The 20,886-nt window shown below is 39.5% G+C and overlaps 1 protein-coding gene across 1 annotated transcript in view; it reads right to left on the bottom strand.

Moving 5' to 3' along the window:
• TENM4 (teneurin transmembrane protein 4) overlaps positions 1-20,886 on the bottom strand; it is a 508,662-nt gene that overhangs the window by 185,578 nt on the left and 302,198 nt on the right. The window contains exon 8 of the mRNA XM_074860410.1: positions 1,872-2,042. Within this exon, the coding sequence (XP_074716511.1) occupies positions 1,872-2,042 (171 nt within the window). The remainder of the gene's footprint in view (positions 1-1,871; positions 2,043-20,886) is intronic.

Raw genomic sequence — 20,886 nt, 5'->3', positions numbered from 1 at the left:
TTAAGTGCTTTGCTAAACAGGGATGGGCTTAAACACAGGTAAATGCTGTGTTGGAGCACGGCCACAGATGAGAAGGAATTACTGAGAACTGGCAAGACATTGGTAATGATTCATTCAGATCAGCTGTAAGGATATTCTAAAAGATTCCAGCCTATTTTATTGTCATCAAGAAGACTTTCAAATATATTTCAATCCATTTTTTAATAAAAGTCAATCACATACTTTCTGGTTTAGAATAGCAGCCATTCAATGCTGCTAGGCCAGAACTAGTTGCGTAGTCACCTGATGGGGAGAGAGATGCACTTTAATGCTGGGCAGTGTTACTCCTGCAATAAAGACGTCCTGAAGTGGTTTTTCGTCAGGACAAGATATTCTCCTTTAAAGCCTACAGACTTCCTAAGATCTACACGAAGCACTAACTTGAGGGGTCTTCTAATGACATAACTAGGGTATTACCCAGATTTTCTCTTTTAGCAGAGCTTTTTGGCAGCAATTAAAACTTCTGCTGATGTCACTGTAAGCATGGCTGGAAAAAAAATGAAGTGGAGGTCTTTGATTTGGACGGCAACTTTGGATACATCCATTTATTTTCATTTTGACTTTCAAAAGGAAACGGACCAATCAAAACTAGATATTTCAAAAAGAAAACATATGGCAAGTTAGAGGGAAAAAAAAAGGATCTGTCATGAAGTATTTTTGAATACAACAGCAGGGACATTTGCAGCTTGCTGTACTGTCTAGTAAGGTTTGCCGAGAATAACTCGCTTAGCTGATTTTTCCTTGTAGCAACTTGATGTCAGCCATCAGTTGCTAGTAAATACACTGTTTTAAGGAACACACATAATTATGGCCTTTATTTGGACTAATAAAGACAGATAAGCTCTTAAAGGAAAAAAAAGCTACAATTAATTTAAATTAAAGATGTAAACATAGGCTCTCAGCCAAAGTCTAGGGAACTCTGTGGAAACTTTTGAGTTCAGTCAGTTGCCAGAACAGTAGCACACTTCTTATCTCTTACCCACAAAACTTCCTTCCCCAAAATAACTACCAAAAATAGCCAATGGCTTCAATTTTACTGGAATCTGTTAACGTCCTATGAAGAAGCTTGACATATAAACAAAACAGCTTTCTGAAAATTTGAATTTCTCATTTCTCCAGCTAAGTCTTGGGAGGGATAAAACACCTCACCTTTGCACAGATTACAGGTCCTTTTGGCAGTGCTGCCTCTATACAAAGCACGGTAAGATGTAAAGCTGCCGGATAATGCACTGCTGAACTGACAAGCTATCAGTTGCTTCTATTTTCAGTTAAAATTGCAAGCTGTTGACACTGTGATACTTTGTGGAGCCTAGGCCTTTTATCTGGCTACTTGGCAAAGAGATGTCCAACTGTGGAGTGCCAAAACTCACACTATAATAGTAAATATTTTGGTCCTCAACGCATTGGGTATAGGTGCCAATGAGTAGGCAAACCCAAACATTTTTGTACTCTTGTCGAGAAAGATTGATCCAATGCTGCTGAAATCATTTAATTTTCAAGACACCTTTATTTTCCATGAAAACAGCCACTCGAGACAGGGTTTTCATGATGGTCTTCCGTAGCCTGTCAGAGATGGCATGGAGGCTTCCACCTTGAGAATGCCTTAGATGTGTGGTGAGGGTTGCACACAGTTTTAGCACATTAGTGGACATCAGAAGGGTGTGAAACTTAGAAACATATGGAAACAAGACCGATGACTACTAGTGCTAGATGTGAAAGACCGGAAAAAGCACCTGATGATGGCAGCATTGAGGGTAATGGAACATGAGATTGGATGGCTGGAGTTCAGAGGCAGACAGAAGACTCACAACATGGACACACACCAACCGTACCTTCACTGGTTCCTTTGCCTTTCCTGTCAGGTAACTCTAACCCTGTGCCCCCCGAAGGATATAAGGAGACGTCCGTTGGCACTGGCCAACTGCTGGCTGTGTCTTCCGTGATTTCATACATCTGCCCTTCCATCGGCTGCAGGTGCCAGTTTAGGCCAAACAGGTGCATGGCTGTGGTGAGCAATGAGAAAAGTCATCTTTTTCTGTTTGGGAGAGTTTCAGAACTACAGGGGCACTTTCTAGATCCTCACTTCACTGCCTTATTAGTGGTCATTGCTTTAGGACAAGAACGGGATTAATGTAATTAGACAGCCCCTGCTGCTTCTACCATACCAACTCCCTAGGTCTTTCCACATACTTAAACTTGTTTTGGATCACCTGTACCAATCTACTCTGCTTCTTCCAGCAGAACCACTCCTGATTCGTGGTCTGTGTGAGAGAATAACCAGGCACAGTGTTTCAGAAAGCTCCCAAGGCTGGAGTGGCAATGTGGTGAACACAGAAATACAAGGAGTATTATTCATCAACATACCAGTAAAACCCAGGAAACTGAACTCCGGTTTGTTTTGCTGTATTCATAGTGTATTATATAAATTCTTTCTTTTTGTTTTTGTTGTTGTTTTTTTTTACCCACCAATTATACACAGAAGTTCTTATAGACATCTCTGACAGTTTTTCCTGAATAAGACCAAGTGAAAACTAAGGCAATTTAAGATCCATTTGGCAGACATGCCTTTGTGCTCAGCACCAGGAATGCGAGCAACTATGACTGAGCACTCCTTAGCACAACTCAGCTTCTCCTATTCAGATCAAAGACACATCCTCAAGATTTGAAAACAAGCAGCACCATTTAGATTTGTGTGATATCAGTGCATAGCTCTCTGTGGGTTTCTGTGCTGTGCAGTCATCCAGTGCACACATGAATCTATTTCAAGGCATTACATAAAGACAAGTGAAGTTAAGGAACAAGACAGAATACTTAAAAAGCAAACACATGTATGAGGAGTATGGAAAATCATATGCTTATACAACTAATACTTGCCCCTTGAAAAGATAAAGCAAAAGAACGTGACTTCCCATATCGGTTCTTCCATCCCCAACACAAACATTCATACTCAATCAGTCCCACTTTAGCTTCAGGCTCTACACAGTTAAATGATCCGGTATTTGCTACACTTGACATTTCTTTTTTAAGGGAATGCCTTGATATTTTACACTATAATTTCTCCAAGAAACTGTACAATGGCACTAGCATCACAGCCATTTAACATAAAAAAAAAAAGAGAAAGTAAACAAATAGAGCATTTTCATTGCCTATAGTTCTCATTTTATACACAAAGATACATCTGAGCCTGGCAAACAATGTCAGGGACAAGTGTTTAGTTTATTTAAACCTGTGCATCAGGAACAATCTTTTCAAGAGGATTGGAAAGTAATCTGAGTAGTTCTCCAAAACCAGCATGTTTAGGCAATTTAGCAAAATCAGTGATTTTTTTCCACTTCAGTCTCAATTAGGTCATCTACCATTTACTAACATGAATAAGCTTGTCTTTGCACTACCACAACATCGCAAAACATAATGAAAGCAAAACTCTCCTTTTACCATGTAAGCAGGGACTGGGTTTGTTAACAAAGTCTTAACCATTAAGAAAAAAATACTCTCCTAAAAATCCCAAACACCAAGGAAGCACAGCAAGGAGGTCTCCCGAGGACCTGTTCAAAACTCAAACATTTTTATACAGGTACACGTACCAAGAAGGAATGTTACCAATACAAGTGGTAATTCAACCAGGATACTTTAGGCAGAGGGTCCTGTATTTTCATGTGAAAGGAGTGTATTTACTTGGCAGAGAAACTGTTCGAGGGAAGAGAGGAAATCAGATTGGGAGCAAGGAATTTGCATCAAGCATTTGGCATTGCTATGCTTGCATAATATCTTTGTGTTTATACAGCCCTCATCATCAGAGTGCCTGGGCACTTCATAGCTATTAACCTCATAAAACCTCATCAGGTAGGAATCTATTATTTCTACTTCACAGAAAGGAAAAAGAGAACTACAGCAGATTAAAGGACTGACTCAATTCACTTGTTTGGGCATTAAAATGCAATTGGGTGTTAATTCACTTAATCTACCCTATGCTCACAGGTTCACAAGCCCTAACAGGCATTTCATGCACCCCTCTGCCAGCAGATTTTGTGCTAAACTTAGTACTGGATGCTGCCTGAGAATGCCATCCAGGCTGGACCTCTCCATGTTACAGAGCTCAGGGGCTTAGATGCTCTGAGCATGTGCAAGTTCCCATGTTTAACCACACGGAAACTTGTAGTTCCAAACCAAATGAAGACTGTACTCATCTACATAGGTCCAGATTCCTCTGCTGACCCTAAATGCTTAATCCCAACTCCACCTACCAGATGACTCCATATTACAATGACTTGCATGAGCTTTTACTGGGCATCACTGGCTCAGGCAGGAAACAAGCCTGCGGAATTTTTTTTCACTACACCATTTGACTTGCCCTGTCTTTTGAGTATCACAGTCTAAGTGCCATACAAACACTCAGGAACACATTGAAAGGCTATTGTTTCCCCCAAAGGACACTGTTTCCCCTTCTCTCCTTAGGACAAATTTGTTGCCTGTAGGTCAGTATTTACTGCAAGAAAATGAAGGGAAAGAACTCAGCATTGTTTTGGGTGTAGTGGGAAAGCTATGAGCATTTCTTCCAGGCATGTAAAATGCATTTAAAAACACCTGAGAGGAAACGTCTTATGAAGGGAAGTTCTTGCTTCAGTGTAACAAAAGAATGGGTATCCTGGAAGTGCAATGGTTTTTTTGCACGTTATCCATCCCCTTGAGCAAGTGAATCAACCATTCCACGTCACGATTCATTCCTAAACATTTGCAAAATGTCTTACCATGTCCCAACACAGAAAATATGATAGAATTATCTGTAACATAGATACGGTGTTATCACACAGATATAAAATGCTTGCATTAATATGTTAATTTTTGTCTTTGGTAAATAGATTTTGTCTAAAGCAAAAAGCTTCTTGTGTGCGTTGATCCCATCATCACATAGATCATAGAATCAAAGAATCACAGAATGCTTTGGGTTGGAAAGGACCTTAAAGATCATCTAGTTCCAACCCCCCTGCCATGGAGAGGGACATCTTGCACTAGACCAGGTTGCTCAAAGCCCCGTCCAACCTGGTCTTGAACACCTTCAGGGCATCCACAACTTCTACGGGCAACCTGTTCCAGTGTTTCACCACCATCATAGTAAAGAGTTCCTTATATCAAATCTAAATCTACCCTCTTTTCATTTAAAACCACTACCCCTTGTCCTGTCACTACAGGCCCTGGTAAAAAGTCTCTCTTCATCTTCCTTATAAGCCCCCTTTAAGTACTGAAAGGCTGTAAGAAGGTCTCCAATGATGACCCATAAGAATGAGATCTATGCACACCAGGCATACAAAAGCACAAAAATCTGAGAAACAGAGAATTATTTGAAAATCATTTTTCTTACAAAGCGGCTTAAAAAGAATACAGAAAATGGAGTGCAAACCTTGGAGCTAGTGCTCTATTCAGGGTTTCTGATTTAATGTTTCTAAGCACAAAATAAAAACCTACAAATATTCCCACCTATCATGAAATTTCTGCTGCAGGTAGGTAACCACAAAAAGGTAACCACAAAAGCCTTTCTGAAACCAGAACAAAGAGTCTGATTTACTTTGGAAACACAGTCTGGTAGCAGGTATGCTATTAGGAAATCACCTGATTGTTTATCATTACTATCTTCCAAATACCAATAATGTTTGATTGGCAAGCTGGTGGAAGATTCCTTCTTCTGTTTGCTCCCCCTAACTGCCATACTCATGTTAAAAAGTCAAGTAGTAACAGCAGTGGATGTTTTGGGTCTCTACATGTCAGTGGGATGTTGATGCACACGGTTGTTTAAAGGTTTTAGGAGAGGCACAAATAAACCTTGTTCTGTGCTAAACTGATGCAAAGTTCCTTCTTGTGGAAAAAAAAAAGAAAACCATAATCAGGGAAAAACCCTGGAACCATGGATGAGAGGCAAAGTCATATACTTTGAAGTGTTAATGTTCCTAAAAGCAAAGTGAAGCTGTAAAAATAGTTTGAGATTCCTGATGTTCTCAGTCTCCAGGTCAATGGAACCCACTGTTGACATTTTCTCTGGCTTTTTTTTTCCCCCTCTGCTCAGCTAGATGTAAGATGTGTCTCACAAAGAGCAAATGTTCTCCTAAAAGGCCCCATGTCCTTCTCCCTCTCCCTCCCCAACATGATGCTTAGTAGATATTCAGATATTGAAGGCTCCCCATGTATTAAAAGAGCACACTGCAATTAACAATCATTAAAGTGTACCCTTTTGTAAAATACCATGTAGCTTTCACTGCCTAGGAAGCCTCATGACATGCTCTTTGCAGAAGCTTTGGTTTTATTTCCCATGGCTAATAAAACTCTTTTGTCTGCCTTCTCTTGGAATGGAAACAACACTTAGTGGAAACCCTGCATGTGTCCTCTCTGGGCTGTTTCAGCACCAACAACTTAGATGATACAAAGGCATCTGGGGCCTCTGGCCCATTATGCTCATGTTTTGACATCAAATCTTTGACTTGCACAACTTTTTAACTGTAGCTAAGTGCTTAGCAAAAAGTGCCCTGAAACTTGCTGAGTGGGTAACAATATTTTCTGTGACAGAATAAACCACCTTATCCTCAGCCCTAAGTCACCTCTGGCCTTCCTCTTGGTGGGAAAAAGAAGGAAGCTGAACTCCAGTCCTTTCAGGGTTTAATTACTTTGCTGAGTTCAGCATTTCAGCCATGGCAGTGTGATGTGGCTATTCATTTGCTGGACTCAGACTCACTTTAGCAAAGCAAATTTACAAACAGTTTAGCATCAGCTAAGTTATTTAACCATCCAAATAAATCAAAGTTCATATTGGTGGAACCAAGTATTCAGGATCATGATTCTTTAGATTTTAACACATTATCTCTTCCTGTATTGCATTATTCCTATTCCATAGCTGTTTGTGGAGGCCATAAGCAACATTAGCTGATATTATTAAGCCAAATAAAGAGAAACATTGTTTCCAAGTTTGTTTTGAAGAGACCCAGGCTTTTGGGTATCTTTGTGTTACTGCCACTTGCTTATGACACAGCAAAACACTAAAGTCAAAACAACTTACTCAGCAGAGCAGAGAACAGAGAAACTGGTACAGCATTCAGGATGAAAAAGGACAAACAAAGATAATAATTCACATGGTCAACAAAATGGACATCTCTTGGGACAGGTTGATGGAGCGAAGGAGTTAGCAGAGAGAGGCAGATGATTGTGATAGATCACAGGGAGAAGAAAAGACAAGACATGCTTACTGGAGCATATGAGACCCCCAGAAACCACACCAGTCAGCAAAAAATTGAAAAACACAGTGCTGGCCCTTTATTAGCTTGTTGCTTTTCCCAAAGCAGCAAGCTAAGTCTAATAAATAACCAAACCAATCAATTGTGATGCTTGAAACGAAGGCTATGGCTGAAGCCACCAGCTGCTTCAATAGTGTTTGTTAAATGCATTGTCACAGAGGCTCACGGGCTCTGCTGCTGCCCAGAGCCAAGTCCTGCAGGTTCTGCTGCCGGCCTGGGGATTCCTCACCCAGGCAAAGCTCCTAGAGAAGCTAAGGAATGAATAAAATAACAACTGCTTTACAGTTAATAACTGATCTTGCCCTGAACAATGAATAAAGAGTTTCTCAGAATGGAAGCTCAACAAAACAACGAGTTAATCATCACCACCATGAGCGTGGTGCACAGCCTGGATTTACAGCAAGCGCAGAGCATAAACGGCACGCAGGCACAACAGAAAGCCTGCTGGGCTTCTCATCTGAAAAACCTACCCGGTCTCTTCACGCTAAGAATGCTCCATGTTTTGACTCCATATTTATCTAAGGATGTCAGTATATTTTGCATAAATAACACAGGGGAGTGCATAAGCTTTGGAAAAGCCAGGCTTCTCTGCACAGCCACTCCCCCCTCCGCAGCTCAGCTGTACTAACACTGGGCTTGATCTGGAGAAGAGTTTGGCTCCACTACTCCACTTCTACAAGCACCTCACTGCACTGGTGACAGCAAAGCCAAAGCCAACACAAGCCAAAGGGCCACTCCTGGTACAGAGAATGGTTTTCCAGTAGAATGGTTTTCCAAAGCTCCTCAGTGTGGCATGGGGCAAAGGAGAAAGTGGGAAAAGACAGCGTGAGAAGGAACAGCTAGGAGGCACTGATGCCATAACAAACAGGAATAAAAACGAGAAAGAAAGGGGAAGAAGGTGAGAAAAATACAGAATGGGAGGAACTGAGAAAAAGAAGAAGGTTAAGAGCGAGCTAAGGAAAGCTAAGAAAAGAAGTAAAAGGGACTTGGAATAGGAAAAACAGCTGGAGCTCAGTCAGTGGTTGAGAAGACATTTATATAGCTTGTTTCTTTGAGCTCCCCTCTTTTTGTGGAATCAAGCATAAGATATGTAGTGGTTACATATTCCTCTTTAATCTTCAGGTTTGACAGTCAGACTTATAGCAACACACTCTCTAAAATGAGACCTGAGGTTTGCTTTTTCTCCTAATTGAAAAAAAGCTGAATTCCACCACTGAATTACTCAGGGCTAATTTTGACTCAAGTAAATGTATTGCTTTCACTCCTGTCTCCAGAATAAACTTGACTGTAATTATCTGGATAACTGTCTCTCTCTACACTGAAATTACATGATTTCTGTAGAAGTGGAAGAATTGACTGTTGCAGAATTAATCATATTTTTGTGACATTCAATGTTATGAAAAGGAGCCTTTCAGCATGAAATAATCACTGGTTTGTCAATCTTCAATAAATCAAGGAAGAGGCATACAAGATTAAGGAGAATAGAAAGAGTAAAACAAACATTAAAAAAATAAATCAACCAGTTTGTTTTACTCTTACACTGCTGTACCATTTCAGAGCTGGACAAGGCTTCTGTGTCCCAGCATGGCAGAACATACCAACACAGGGAGAGTCGAGGATTGAAGTGGTTCTATGGCCCTACTGGTGTTGGAAGAGGGTAAAAGCAGCAAACCTGGATTTGTACCCACTCTCCTTGTTTGTAAGGTCAAGTCCTGGATCAGACAGATCCAAGTTGCTGTTCATCTAAGGGCATGGGACACTTTGAGGGTTGCAGTTATTTAATACCCAAATACCTAACAGGTTCTAAGGGCTGGAGTTGAAATCCAGGATCCTGATTAAAGATCCCCATGGTTCATAGTATCACGAATTCAAATAATTTACACATACATACCAGGGTCACTGAGCCAGTCATTGCGGGGCAAGGAGACAGGGATTCCTGCAAGGCCAGTTCTTGCATGGACTTTGGCAGTTGCCTTGCAACCAAAAACTCTGCACAGCGCTCTGTGATGTTTCTAGCATCTGAAATTATTTTCCCATTCCCTCAGTGGCTTAAAGCTTTTACTCAAGGAATGGAAAACCTGACTTCAGAAATCATCCTCTGCCTGAATGAATGGGAGCTTGCACACCAGGACAGGACTGCAGCCATGTGGGAACAGAGAATCCTGCACACAGTGCCCTCCAAAACCCAGATGGATTGGGGCTGCTGTGCAGTTAGAAATGTTAAATTAATAGGTCACAAAGGAACGGAGACCAAAAGGCAGCTTGATTACATGTTGTTTAAGTGAAGACTTTCAGGTTGTGGCTGGGAGGTCCCATGGCTCTGCTTCCTGGCCTGTTGATTTATTTGACACAAGACAATAGTTAAGAAAAATAGAAAAGGCAGAAGGAGGGACATTTAGGGTATTGCTCACTATTGTAAATTCCCCATCTGCCCTCCTTCCTGACTGCTCAGTGATCCACCTTCAATGAGAAAAAAAGGGTTTACAAGCCTCCTTCACAGACTGGGGATGAAGACACTCTGGCGGGCTGGGCTGCTAGTACTTTGTACTGAGAACTGGAGAACCTGTGTTCACCCATCCCTGGGTGAAGGGATTAGGATGAAGGATTTAGATGATAAAAGTGAGAGAGAGTTGTGTTGTGTTTGTTTGCAGGTTTTTTTTTCAGACCTCAAATGTCCTAGAGTAAGAGGTAGGTGCTTTCACAGACAGCTCAGTATAGACACGTGCTATGGGATACAGCCGGTGCTACCTGGGACCCTGCCTGCTGCCTGACCATTCCTCCACGTTCAGAGCTCAAACTATGCAAGTACCAGGAGCAGTTCTTTCAGAGATAATTCAGGTTTCCTCCTTCCCTCAATCAGAATCACCATGTGCAAAGGAGGAATTCAAATGATGGAGAGCTTCCTACCTTTTAAAATTTTGCCACCAGAGTGGGAACTGCCTCTTGGGGAAACAAAGCATTGTGGTAATCACCTAAAGTCCTGGGTGCAAGTGCATTTACTTGCTTTGATTTGACATAAACCAATTATTCTTTGACCCCTCCTGACTGAAGAGCTGTATCAAAGATTTCCAAGATAGAAGCAGATAGTCTACCAAATAGTATTAGTTCCTTCTTAGGAGAACACCTCATATTTTAATTTAGTTCCCAATTGCTCTTAATAGGGAAGAGAAAAAGCTTCCAGCTGAAGCAACACATTTCTTTGAAACCTTCAAGGAAGTGACTAGAAAGACATGTTATAAAATGAAGCAGTTAAACTCAATGTTGTTCAATGCAAAGAGTCAGCACTTCCTATTCAATGTCTTCCTAATTACCCCTGGGGATCAAAGACTTACAAGTGATTGCCTGTCCATTCAAACCACTAATAGATGATCACTGGCCCCTCCACAGCTTGCTGGATGCTTGTAATTTCCTTCAGGAAAGGGAAAATGCAGTTTTAAATAGGTGTATTTAAATATTTTTATGGGTATTTTAAGGAGGATTTTTTAAAGTGTCAACCTATCGAAAAAAATAGACATAAAAATGGTGTGGCTTATCCAAGGAGCTGTCTGCTTAAATACAACCTGTAATTTCCTTCACCATCTACACCACTGTGAAAGTAGAATAGGAAGTTGAAAGATGGACCTCAGCAACACTTTGCTGCTATTAGGCGGCTTACTGCACCGAAGAAAATTATTTCAGCCCCCACAGCTCTAGTAAATTTGGTGTTACACATGCTCAGTCCTTTCTCAGTAAAATAACATTTTCCTGTCTAGATACCCTTTCTGGCAGAGACCATATTACTATAAATATTACTAGAGATATTTCTTCAAGATCAAAGTCAATTATAAGATGGTCCCACTGTACCTCTAAATGGAGTTTTAATTTGTGTATATAATATTAGAAATAATGGTTTTCCCATTGGGGTACTCACTTCAATTAGAGAAATGAGGACAGGCAGCCCTACCAGAGGGCCTCCTACCTTGCTTTGCAATTACTGAAATTCTGAGCTAGCCTGTTGTGGACAGTATAATTTTACAAATGCCGTTTCATTACACACATATAAACTGTGAGATCCTTATTAAAAGGGTGTAATTTACATAGGTAAATCAGCAACCTCTCACGTTTCCTTCCTTATTATCTCTACCAGATATTGTCAGAAAACCCTGCTTTCCCAAATTAATATAATAGGTTGCTTAAAGTCTAAAAAACACAGTTTGCTGTGTAAAAGTCACAGACAATACCTGTCGTCTATCAGCCCAGCACAACAGAGGTGGGATCAGAGTTTAAATCTAGTATCCCAGTTTAAGGGTTAAGATCTAAATATTGCTGGAAAATTTGATGCGTGAGCTGATCTCTCAGATGGCTGTCTGCTCATCTATCCTGAACACGAACATGATTTTATTATAAAGACAAGTAAATGATTTGAGAGCACTGCTTGTGGTTTAATCCTAAAATCAGCTGAAAACTGCATTAGTGTTATTAGTCACCATGCACATTCTAATAGCACTGGAGTCCCAATTGGGCTGTGCTAGTTGATGTAAGAAAAAATAACAAAATTACAAGCTCAGAATCCCTTAATGTCCAAAGCAGAGGTTTAACTTGAGCTTTACTTAGCTGGAGTAAATCTAGTGACTTTAAGAGCATGATGGAAGTGCTTCAAACTCAGAACAAATTTCCACATTTTGTAGATCAGGGCCAGAGTGCTCATCAGCATCATCAAAACTGAGCTCCAATGCAGAATCCTATTGGCTTGGTGACTTTTTGAAGAGTCTGAGAAAATTTAATCTCCACATGTATTCAGGAGCATCTCACTGTTTTAACTTCTTCAGGTGACAAATGGATAGGAATGTTTAAAGCAGGCTAAGAAGGTTTTAATTTATTTTCTAACTTTTCTTTACATAAACTTGAAAAACAAGCAGATTGTTCCAACAGTTCATTTGGAGAGGGGAAAATTCTTTTTTTTAATCCTGTACAAAAGCTCAGCAAATGGATACAAATGTACAGTCTGGGAAAGCTGATAAAGTGGGTGACACAGCACAATTAATGACACTAGAATTTTTTTCCGTCCCCAGACCATGAGCAAAATCCAGCACAGTACTTTCAGGTACTATAAATCTAAGTGAATGGTTCAGATCAGTGTGAAAAGCTCTTGCAATAACGAAACTTAACACAACCTGATGATTTGTTCCCTTGGACTCAGAACTAAATCCAGCACATAGATTAAGGCAAGTGCTGGCAAGTGCAACCCACAGTGTTCTCTTAAAAGACCCACAGCCATCTCTATATTTAATTACACCTAAAAAAAGCATTTGCTAAAGAAACTCAAAGTTCGCCAAGTCAAGCACTCAAAAGTGAGCAAAGAACAGAATTAAGATTGCTTGTGTGATTTTAGATCAGTCCCTGTATGCATATGTACTCTGTAATAGTCTTTAATTCCCTCATCACAGGCTATTTTTTTTTCCACTGGCCCAATGCTGAGCAGAACAATTGCACCGAAATTGCCACTCAACCCTGGCAACTCCAGCATTGTAGCATGTTCAATTGCTTTCTAGGGATGCCATATGTGCAGCCTGGTTGGTAGCAGTAGGAGGGGGTTGGAAAGGGAAGGCATACACTCAGTGCAGACAATTTTGCTACTGCATTCTAAATAGGTCCCTACTGAGCATGTGTGAACTCAGATTTTCTAGTTTTGTGGCAGCCAACTCTGGGTGGATCAGGGATATGATAAAGCACACACTATTGTTTGTTCTTCCTAATAGAAGTGTCACGATTCTCCATTATCTCCTTGCTTCTGAAATATGAATATAAAGTAATAGTAGATCCAACAGCAAAGTTTTGCATATCTAAATGACTACATTGGCAGTAGGAATCCAGACCCTTACTCTCACGAGTCTATTTAGGGTATGTTCACCTGTGATTACTTAGGCCATGATGATTTTCTTTCATCATTAAATATGAATGTATCAAAGCGCTTGCTCAGGGACATAGTACACTGCCTCGTCCCTTCATCCCCAAAGACTATGTTGCTAGTAGTGAATTAAACAGTACTAAGCAGTGTAACTTTAGATAGTCTATACCATTTATTTGTTGGAAGGGACTCTGCCACATGATTTTGGCTCTGGTCAGCCAATATCTTCTGAATTCCTGTGCACAGTTCAGCTAGCAAGGACCAGAGATCATTCTCAACAAAGAGTTTGGGTATGACCATCCATAAGAGTTTAACAGTATAGAAATGCACCCATTCTAGACCAGCTGGATGCCCAGAATGGTCCCACATGCATGTTTCACAACCTGGAGTAGCCCATGATCCAGTTTGACTGAAGAAGGTATACTAATATAAATAAATTGTTACTGACCACTTGGATTAATACTGTTTGGAATATCATTATGTTTAGACTGTGGGATTTTTTTCACCGAAAGCCTCATGAAGCCCTTTTGATACTTGATTTCATTATAATTTCTGCCATAATTAAATGAGATTCTGCTCCACTGATAGTCCAATTAGAGTATCTTTTGAAATACTTAGTGTAAGCATAGCCATCATCTCTGCTAACTGCCTCATTCTGCTTTGCTTTTTAAAGAGTCTCTTTGCATAATGAAGTGATGCTACAGTTGTACTAGGCAAGCAAGGTGCGATGCTGCTGCTGTGTTATGTGCTACCATATTTGAAAACAGCTAACATATGCTGTTCTCATCATCACTCTAGGCAAAAGCTTTTGACTGCAATAAGGAGAGGCTTGGAAGTTAAGGTATGATAAAATCAAATAAAGAAGAAGATTGGAAAAGCTGGTGATGGTGGGAGAGTTTATTAGTTTTTCATTTAAACACAGAGATTCAACAACCTCTAACTACCTATCTATTGAGCATCAGATTCTGATATCTCAAAGTGAACTGTATAAGTGGTCCTTTTGGAGCTTTTAAGTTCCAGCATAAACAGTGGTGTTGAAGTCTTGTCACAGAGGGAAAGAGTGGATTAGACTTTTTGTTCTTTATCTTACAGGTCATCTAGTATGTTACCTAGGCAGTATACTTAACAACACCACTTCACTTAACACTATAAAGATGTATATCTACTATATAGCTCAACTTTAACTACAGGTAAAAAACCTTAGAGAATGCATCGTTGCACATATCCAATAGAAATGTGTGACCTGGCTGCAAATCAGGCTTTGAAGCCATCTTCTAATTTATGCTACAAAAGGACAGGAGAGAAACACTAAACTATAACTGATGAATATTTTTCACTGTCAGTGACATCCCTAACTGAGCTTACTCTTACGACTAGTTACCCACGAAAATGTATGACAAACACTGAAAGCAAGCCCATTATGGGAAACATTTATTTCTGTCTCCTCTTAACTGCAATTAAATTATGTTATTTCACACTAATTTGTATGAAACAAAAACATGGACTCGAGAAGAACTCCTTCCAGTAGATATTAAGATCTGTAAAATTGATTCCTTTTCAGCGTCTGTGTGCAAAGGTCAATCTAAGCCGTGAAATGAAGATTATAGCAGCACATCTGTGCCACTGTCATAAAGGCAAGGCCAGCACTCTTGGTGTCAGCACGCTGTTATTTTCTTTTCCGGGGCCTTATAGCAACTATAAAAACTCACTAAAAGCAACTGATAAAAGCTTATAAAAGCTGAGAGCCCATATCTTACCATTTAGCAAAAGCAGATGGAATTAAACTCATCCCTCCTTGTATTAAAGATTCTTAAATTTAAGAAAGGATCAGGCATCCATAGGGCTAACTGGGATGTTATGTGACTGATGGCTGGTTTCATGGCGTACTGATGCAAACTCCAAGATCAGATGGAGCCCTCTGGATATACAGCCCCAACCTCCTTTCGACCAGTTAAAGAATCGGTCATATTGGTGGTCTACTTCTAAATGGAAGTCATTCTTCCAGTGATCCCACAGTGATGAAAGAGGATCAGACTTTGACAAAAGGACCTCTTCATTCAGTGTGAAAATAAAACAATAAGCAGAAATAAAAAAAGTAATATATAAAACCCCAGAACAATAGGGAAACAGAGAGTAATCCATATAAATCTAAGACCATGCAGAGAGTTCATAAAGGAAGATGAGGACATAAAGAAAAAAATGCATGGCTTGAAAACACCAAAGAACAATAGAACATTTTTTAAGTGTATTGAAACCTAGTAAACTGAGCAACAATATAGCTATTTACTTGATGGAAAGGGGGAAATTGATAATAGTGTTATAGTAAAGGCTAAAGTGTTCAGTAAGAATTTTTGTTCTGGTTTTTGAAAATAAATACGATAATGCAATTACTTCATAGGAAATAAGTTTTTTTCCAGTCCATTAATAACCAAGAATTATATTAAACTACATCTATACAAGGACAAACATTTTTAAATCTGCAGGCTCATTTAACTTGTACCCAGTAAATGAGATAGCAGAAGAGGAATCTGACTCACTGATTAATACTGAACCAGCTACCAAGAGATTAGAACAGGGTTAATGCTGTACAAATATTTGAGAAGGGAAAAGATGAGGATGCAAGTCACTTCGATCGGGTAACCTGACATGTACTACAGACAAAATAAGGGAAAACACAGAATTCAACTGATGAAGAATAAAGAAAGTGAGTGTATGGTAACTCAGGCCAACCATATTGCTTTTCTGAAAAACAGATCTTAAGAAACAAACAGTTACTAATTTTTTGACAAGATTACAGTTTGGTAAGACATTTGATTTAATTTGGTATAACTTTCGATTAAAGAAATAAGCACTTTCCAGTGGTAAAAAGCAACGTATACATGTGCTTAAAAATTAAATGAAAGACCTTAAAATCATCACTGCTGGTGAATAACCATCAAATGTGAAAATTTCCTGTGAAATTCCACAACTGATAGCTGGCCTGAAATTATCCAACATTTACTTCAATGTTGCATAAGTAACATTGTTACATCATGTTACATCATGGATGACTAAACATGCAGATGACTCAAAGACTATTCAAGTGAAAAATACAATAACGAGGACAGAACAGATAAATAGAAGAGCTGGACAGCTACTAAATTTGAGTGATTCAAACAAAATGTGCTTAAGGTTCAAACAAAATGTGTCAAAGGCCAGCTTATACACTTAGGATCATGGATCGCAAGTTGTGTCCATGAAATGGGACACTGGCAACTGGAAAGCAGAGAGTGAAAATTACTTGAGGAGTAAGCACAAGAAGATGCTGTGTAACAATATTCTGATGTAATTTTTATAGCCAAAAAGAACTAATGAGATCCTTACGTGTATAAGTTGGGAAAAAGTGAGCTGAAGTAGGTATGTGACGTAACTGTGTAAAAATAGTAGAGTAAGTAGCTGGAGTTTACTAGCCTTCAGTGTCCTAAGAGGTCAGCCTACATGATCTAATAGTGTTTATGGCTTTTAAGATTGAATATTAGGAAAAGAGTTTTAAATGAAAATTATAGGAATCTTCCTACTTCTTCCTGCTTTCAACAAACAGTGAATTAGTTCCTAAAAGGTGCAGTACTTGACCATGCTCTTTACCAGAGTTTGAAGAAGTGTTAACTGCTTTGCAAAGCAGAAATTTTGCCGCTGAGTTCAGGACACGTTGCCATCAAATGGAATACTTACATTTTAATACGTCCCAGTTTGCCCAGATTGGGCAACTCTAACAAAATTAGCAGGTTTATATTATCTTCTACTATCCTTTTCCAGTAATATTTTCTGGCAGTGTTTGTCTTTCAATAGCACACACATCATCATCTATTTCTCCTAACCCTGTCAGGTTACAGATCTTATTTAGGTTGAAACAGTGAATGTTCTTTAATGGAGTTTCTATGATGAGTTTTTTAACACCCACCCGAATGAATTGATCTTCACAAGAATAGCTTTAAAGTGGGATCTTGTACCTTTAGCACCTTTATTTTAAAGCTGCGGTTAAATCACTTGCACTTCCTTTGCTCTAAACTATGAAGCTAATTGTAGCTGCTATCCAAACATACAGCGCAAAATCCAAACCAAAAAAAAAAAAAAAAAAAGATGCACACAATTCTTTAATAATACAAACAGCTCTTTCTGACTTTGCAGGTGATGGAAAATAAGATCTGAGTTATAATTCATACAACCATGCACCTAAACCTGCAACGAAAGACAACAAAACTGGGAAATATAAGACTAAATAGAGCCTGTCTTGGTTTAATTTTGTGTCTTTCACTTCTCTGATGATTACTATCTTGTGTACAGGTACCACGCTAACAACCAAACACTTTTTCTTGGTCATTTTGGTCGAAATGTATACTTAACATTCCTTAATGTAGCTATACTGAGCTGTACTTTGAGGATCTATCTGTGCTTGGAACAACACTGTGCGTGCATGTGGAGAGGAGTATACAGGAATGTCAGTAAAGTGGCTGGGGCTGAAGCATTTGAGTGATTTACTATTTCATTGTGGATCTGACCAGGGAAAGTTTCTTTTGCCTGATTCCCGCAGGCAGCTTTCCTGAGCTTGGTGCTACTCAACCAGCCTCTTGTAAACTTTACACACAGCAGCTGCCCTCAGTTGTTCCTTAACAAGAGTGAAGGGTGATTGAAGCTAACACAAAGTCCTGCGACCTTCCCATCTCTCTGCTACGGAACAAACAGTGCAAAAAGATTCCTGCAACGCCATGCACTTTTGAATGATCAGATGGAAGCTCATGTTGATGGCATCTCTTCATGGGGCTGAGACTATTTTCACGTCTTAGCTTTCCCGAGATAATTTACAGGGGCAAAATTTGGAGCTCAACAACAAAGATGACAAGAAGATCACTCAAAATTGGATTGAAGGGTCAACATCTGTCTTGATGTATATTCTGCCTTTAGTCAGGTCAATCTCCAGAATCAGAAATATATAAAAACTTTTCCAGGGCTGGTCCAGCTCCCGTTGCAGACACTGGGACCAATGCCACTGACTCTGACTACATTTGAACCAATGCTAAAGTAAATGGAGTTGCTGCAGTTTAACAGGAGCAGGTGCACGAGAAGAATAAGGCCTGTATTTCCCAAATGACACTGGGAATGAAAGAAACAGCTAGATGCCATTTAAACTGTACGACTTAGTAAGGGAGTGGCACTAACCATGCTCGTAAGCATTTGGTACAATAAGAGCCAGCTTTAACAGAAAAATCCCACATGTTCAAGTTCTACTATAAAAGATAAAAATGGTAGCACTGGGTCGTGATGATGGTCCCTCTCAACCAGTATCCTGAAATGTTACGTTTCACAAACATCTATAGTACATAAAATAAATTACTGGTAATACTATAGCACCTTTCAGACTGGATCCAACAGTTTTATAGATTAAGGGCAAAACGAAGTAAATGAGACCCAAAGTTACTGAGTGAACTGTGTGCAGTAATTTTGTGAAGATGTGAAAGAACCAAGAAAGGACCTCACAACTCCTCTTTAGGTAACAGATTGACTTCATAACGTAAAGGCTTTGCTAGAACAGATTGTTTAGCTACCATTTCTGCATTTTATCTAAAATAAGATGGAAATAGAAAACATTGAAAGATCCTTTTAAATCAAAAGAACAAATGGCAACAGTAGCAAAATAGAACTTAATCTGGGATCAGAAAAGAAATATTAAAGCAGAAAATGAAAGAAACTTGTTGACAGGGTAATAAATTGGTTTATATCTTAACTTGAATAAAAAACTTAATATCAAAGTATAAATGCAGAATTAATAGATATAGCTCAAGTTTAATAATTAGGCATTAGCGACTTTTCTTATTGATCTCAAGTGGCACGTAAACACCATGGTAATCGGTATACTATACATCCATAGCTAACTAGTTAGAGAGCTAAGAACTTTGGAGAGCTGCTTTAAATTGGGTTTATTACATAGCATCAAAGAATCATGGACCAACTGAGCTAAAGTTAGCTTTCAGGGTGATTTTTAGACAATAAAAAGAAAGACACTTTATAAACACATCATAGTCCTAGCACAGTTTTACTGTCAAAGCATTTTTGCCTGTAGCAAGCAACACTGCTCTTTAAGTGAAGCTGCATCTGTACAGAGTTCAAACGAACACAGAGCTGAAAAGTAGAGAGCGCTCTGACTCCAATCAAATGAACGACTGTTTTGGCTTCATAATATGTTTTCCAGCCTTAACTTTAATCTAAATCAAATGCCCATCTTTCTTGCTGTTCATGCAATGCGACCGCAGCACATGCTTAAGTATAGGAAAATTGCAAGTGCCTAACTACATCAAATTGTACTTCCATCTAGTCTGGAATCTACATCAGGCAGAGGATAATACCTTCTGTTTCAGAAGAAAGAAACTATTCTCCATCACTAATTCACTTAGAAACTGTTCCACAGATCTAGCCAAACAGCTGCTGGGCATGAGATCTGGACAATCAAACAGGTCTTTTCTGTTTCTAAACTCAGAAATCTTCCTTCCAAGCAGTACAGCAATGTCAGAGATTCTTTACAGGGCTATGCTAGCAGGTCTGGCATCTACCAGGTACAGAAACTCTTCTGGCAAAGTACTTGGATAACAACATACCTCATGGTATTATCTCTGCCATAACAATCTCACTATAAATTAGCCCTCCAAGGCAGAGCTCCCTGGCATACAGACCCCATCACATCCCAGCAAAACCCGTGAAAATTTTCCTTGTTTAGCTGTCAATTGAATGGACAGTCCTAAAATGGGGAATTTAATTTTAAAGTGGTGTCTCTTCACAACCCCCTGGAACAGCAAATTTGCAGGTCAGTTACAAGCTGCTTAAAAGAGGCCTTTCATTTCAGTGGTTCCAGCAGTGCCGTTCCTGCCATTTTAATGTTACAGCCCCGATCTGCCACTGCTTTTCTCTTTGGTGTTCTCACCCCATGCGACAAGCTTCTGTGGAGCTCATGAGATTTGCATAAGCTCTGTGTGTGCAAAACTTTGATGTGCATTGTTGCCACTGCCTTAGTGTGTGTCTCTGAATATTTGAAAAGGTGGCAACAAGTCAATCAAAAGCTGGTTAATTCAAATGAAAACCAGCTTCTCGTGTTTAATACACTCTGTTATATTTTGTTTGTCATTATCTCTCCAGACCAGTGACTCAGCCCTGTAAAACCTTCAACTAGATCACAGTGTTGACACATGATACCAGTCGTTCAGCTTCCATGGACTTCTATTTATGCCTCCTCTCTTCTTTGAAAAAACCCAGCAAGATAAATGAACCTCAGACTATTAAAAACCATAAAGACTTTCATAAAATAGTGGAAACTCTGCCTTTTAGCTTTAAACAAATGATTTAGCAAGTGCTTCAGATGAATTTAAAAAATGAACTGGCTTCAGCAAAGAACTTCAGAAATGACCCAATGCCTCGTTGTTTCCATGCAGCTCTGCCTGCCTCAGATGGTTGCCCATCGCAGTTGTGTCTGAGCATCTGTCACACAAAAAGTATTGCCAGTAGCAGAGTCCTTCATGTATCTCCTGATGTCTCTAGCTCCACACACTTGTACAGGTAGGTGAGGCCTGCCTGTAGTTTTTAATATTATTTAAAGAGAGGACTGTGATGTGCCTGATACTGTGAAGAGCATCCTGAACCCCTGGATATTACTCTGAA

This window comes from Strix uralensis, chromosome 2, assembly GCF_047716275.1.
Source record: "Strix uralensis isolate ZFMK-TIS-50842 chromosome 2, bStrUra1, whole genome shotgun sequence".
Lineage (NCBI taxonomy): Eukaryota > Metazoa > Chordata > Aves > Strigiformes > Strigidae > Strix > Strix uralensis.
This window is presented reverse-complemented; position numbering and strand designations above follow the sequence as displayed.